The sequence below is a fragment of the Bison bison genome, unplaced genomic scaffold (genome assembly GCF_000754665.1).
Source record: "Bison bison bison isolate TAMUID 2011002044 unplaced genomic scaffold, Bison_UMD1.0 scf7180017845945, whole genome shotgun sequence".
In the NCBI taxonomy this organism is placed as follows: Eukaryota; Metazoa; Chordata; class Mammalia; order Artiodactyla; family Bovidae; genus Bison; species Bison bison.
In genome coordinates this window covers 25,000-29,357 of record NW_011476518.1, presented here as the reverse complement: position 1 = coordinate 29,357, position 4,358 = coordinate 25,000, and the positions used below count along the sequence as shown (strand labels likewise).

Genomic DNA, 4,358 nt, shown 5'->3' with positions numbered 1-4,358 from the left:
CCCCCACTGCCTGCGGTGCTTCAGCGACGAGCAGGGCGAGGAGCTCTTCAAGCACGTGGCCGAGTGCTGCCAGTGAGCCCGGTGGCCGGTGGTGGGTGCGCTCCGCGTCAGGATCGGGGCCCCCAGCACAGGCTGGGGGTACTTCTGAGCCTCCGTCTCGGCCACTCTCGGGTCAGCGGGAACTTGCGGTGGGGCTGGCGGCAGAGGTAGGGGTTGGAGCTCGTCTCCCAAGCGGCCAGGCAGAGGCCACGAGTAGACAGCCACGGGCGTTCTCGCCGGCCAGCACGACGCCTCCTGGGAGTCGTGGAGCTGAGCACTGAGCTGCATTGAGACTCACTGCGGTGCCCTAGTGTTCGCCACACCCCCAGAAATTGAACACGTGATCATGTGACGATTTTGTAATAAAGGGACTTGCTAAGTGGTTGCCCTGAATGTGTGTGGGGGACTGGGGTGTAGGAGCCTGGCCGCACTTCCACCTGGGCCTCAGTTAGCTGCCGAGGAGACATGCTTGCAGACTCTTGCCTGTTGGGGCCTGAAGAGCCCAGTCGTCCAGCCCAGACAGGAGTCGAGGACGGGCTGAGTGCAAAGGAGAGCCCTGCAGGGCAGCGCAGGGCCACGGGGCCTGTCACCTTGTTAACCCTCAGGAGAGCCAGGAGGCTAGGGGTTCCTCTCACCCTCAGTGCGGGCGGGGAGGCGTCACAGCAGCAGGGGACACAGCTGGGATATGAACCCCCTGCTGCTGGCCCCCGGCCCACGGTCTGCGCTCCCCTCCGCCTGGAGCAGCTGCCGCCACGCGAGTGCGTGCGGTCTGTTTCTCCGGTTCTGCCTTCCTCCCAGGGGAGTTGAGGTGTCCATTCCTCTGTGGGATTCCCCACGCCCCCTCCAGCGTCCACGAGCCTGACTGGAAGCCGTCGGTCTCGAGCGTCACGGGGAGCCTCTGTCCTCAGGAGCTGGGGACTTGGCAGACACCCAAGCGCTTCTTGGAGAGAAAGGAGCCACAGGAGGGGAGCCCTCAGATCCTTGGCTGACCCTGAACCGGGCAGGGGCTGAGAGTAAGACTCCATGAATTCTGTGGCAGGAACAGGGCTGGACGGCAGGACGGGCGGAGCAGAGGCCCCAGCGGCTGTCCCTCAGGGTTAGAAGGGGTAGCTGCATCCTCGGTTTTCCTTTGAAACCCTCAAGGGGCCACATTTTAGGAGTAAAGTTGACATCTTAGGGCAAAACGAAAACATTCCCCTCTTCTAGGTAGCCAACCAGTAATCCACAGGCCTGCTGGACAAAACCCATTTTTCTTCAGACACAAGTAACAGAATCCAGAGTCCATTATACAGTAACAAATTCTAGACACGTGGGGGAAGAGGCACCGTGAAGACACAGCCACACAAGTACAGGCTCACCAGGTGCATATGCAGCAGCAGCTGCCAAATCGCTTCAGTCGTGTCCGACTCTGTGCGACCCCATAGACAGCAGCCCAGCAGGCTCCCCCGTCCCTGGGATTCTCCAGGCAAGAACACTGGGGTGGGTTGCCATTTCCTTCTCCAATGCATGAAAGTGACAAGTGAAGGGGAAGTCACTCAGTTATGCCTGACTCTTAGCGACCCCATGGACTGCAGCCCACCAGGCTCCTCCGTCCATGGGATTTTCCACGCAAGAGTACTGGAGTATATGCAGCAGATGGTACTAAAAGAAATAAGGATACTATGGAGATTGTTGAGGCTGGTCAGAAGTAATTCTGGATAAAAATACAGAAAGGAGGGCAGAGCATGGGGATGAGTAGACATGGATGACTACTGATTGTTTAAAACAATAATGTCTTGAAGGTTTTCAGACATGCAAACAACCGCGAGAACTTTTAGGTGGGGGAGCAGATTGTTGACAGTAACGACGATTGTCAACAACGAGGCTTAAGCAACTTGCACACTTACAGGTTATAAGGCCTCTGCATTGACTTATAGTAGACTGATGAATCACAGGAGCATATTATAATCTCTAGGGAAACCACCGAAGCAGTGACGGAAATACTTAAAAAGTTACAGAGGGATTCCCCAAGCAGTCCGCTGGTTAATACTCCTTACTTTTTTAACTATTTGCTTGGCTGCACCGGGTCTCAGTTGCAGCACCGCAGGTCTTCAGCCTTCGCTGCAGCGTTCGGGTCCTTTAGTTGTGACCTGTGAACTCTCAGCTGTGGCACGTGGGATCTAGTTCCCTGGTCAGGGATGGAACCTGGGCCCCCAGCATTGGGAGCGTGGAATCTTAGCCACTGGACCATCAGGGAAGCCCCCAGACTCTACTTCTAATGCAGGGGCCTGGGGTTTGATCCCTGGTTGGGGATAAGAATCCCAGCATATGTGGCAATAAATAAACTGACCAAATCCTTTGACTGAATAACGACCATTGTCACGGTGGACAAAAATAAGTCTTGCCTGTGTGCCCATCAGAAAAGATGAAGACACACCACGCCAACATCAACCAAGAACAGTGTGCTTTAAGACAAAAAATATGACCAGAAATAAAGATCAACATCACACAACGATAAAAGTGTGAATTTATCAGGGGTATATAATATACCCAGATTTGCACAGAGCTAATAATAATAGCAATATAAAGCATAAGAACTAAATACATAATCATAGTTGGAGATTTTAACACACCTTTCTCAGTAACTGAAAGAAGCAGGGGAAAAAAATCGGTAAGGAATAGAAGATTTAACCAAAATAATCTACCTGGCCTAATTCATATGTAGAATGGAAGTTACACTCAACAAGCGCTCACTGTAATTCTTTTCAGGTGTACACGGAATGCTTCCAAGAGAGACAAATTAGTGAGTCACAACAATATTCCAAAGAGCCTAATCACTGAATTTGTGACTGCTGACCACTGAGATTAAACCACAATTCAGCAACAGAATGATAACTAATAAACTCAGCATATTTCTAAATGATCCACGGGGAAAATAAATACAATGGAAACTGGAAATATTTTGAACTAAATAAAAATACAAGTTGCTAAAAATTATGGAATACAGCGAAAGCAGTGACCAGGGGAAGTGTAACAGCGCCGAAGGTGTGTATTAGGATGAAGGGAGGTGAGACGTCAACGATCCAAGTGCTCAACTCAAGATGCTAGCGAAAGAACTGCAAATTAAGGCCAAAGAAAACGGAAGGAAATCATAAAAGAGCAGAATCAATGAAATGGATAACAGACAAAAATCATCAATGCCGAGAGTTAGTTCTTTTAAACAGTAATAAGACTGATAAGCCCAGAGCATGACTGATGAAGAAAGAAAACGTAAATTGCTAAAATCCAGAGTCAAAGATGAGCATCACTATAGATCTCTAGGATGTTAAACAGATGAGACGCTATGAAGAGTTTATGGAGCTGATACATGTGACAACTTAGATGAAATGATCAAGTCCTTCAAACACACAGCTTCCTAAAACTGAACAAACAGAAAACCTGAGCGGCCTTATGTCACTTACATAGACTGAAGCTGGAATTAAAGGTCTTTCCACAAAGGAAATTAGAGTCTCAGGTGACTCACTAGTGAATTCTTCCTAACGTCTAAGAAAGACATAGCAATGTCCTACAGACTCAGGAGACCAAGTAGGAGTGCGCCCTGACTCATTCTATGACACTGAAACGTGAGGAAGATCGGGCACAAAGGAAAGTGACAGATGACTCTCGAATGTAGAGGCAAAAACCCTAAAAAAATAACATAACCAAGTGCAGTTATTACAGGAATATAAGATTGCTTGACATTAAAAAAATAATGCACCATAACAACAGACCAAACAAAAAAAATCCATATAATCATCTCAACAGAAGCAAAAAAAAGCATATGACAAAATTCAATACCCACTCACGCCACCACCACCCAGCAAACGAGGAGTCCTCTGTCTGACAGAGCTGTGTGTCCGGAAGACCTGCAGCCAACTCTCCACTTGATGATGTGCTGAGTGCTCTCCCTGAGGAGGGCCCCATCAGGCAAGGTGCTCACTTATTCCTGCAGTTCCCCCTGGTACAGGAGCAATCGGGCAATAAAGTGAAGACTAGAAAAATTGGAAAAGAAGAAATAAAACTGGCCCTACTCACAGATGACAGATGGTGTATGTAGAAAACCCTCAGGGGCCTTCAGAAAACAGTTTAATCGGGAAGTCAACAATCGCAAGAGACAAAGATGTCTGAATGTATGAAACATCTGTGGTATTCCTGTATGTTTTCAGCAAATGGAAAAGCTGATTAAGAAAACCTGCTGAGTTGGATTGTGTCTCCCTCCAAAAATAAGTTCACCAAACAATGTTGACGCCCTGATCTCCAGAATGTGTGAACGTGGCCTCATTTAGAAAGAGGGGGGGTCT

At 48.8% G+C, this 4,358-nt stretch overlaps 1 protein-coding gene across 1 annotated transcript in view; it reads left to right on the top strand.

Moving 5' to 3' along the window:
• TNIP2 (TNFAIP3 interacting protein 2) overlaps nt 1–418 on the top strand; it is a 15,728-nt gene extending 15,310 nt beyond the window's left edge. Inside the window, exon 6 of the mRNA XM_010837897.1 lies at nt 5–418. Coding sequence (XP_010836199.1) covers nt 5–76 — 72 coding nt within the window. The 3' untranslated portion in view covers nt 77–418. The remainder of the gene's footprint in view (nt 1–4) is intronic.
• Nucleotides 419–4,358: the final 3,940 nt, after the last annotated feature.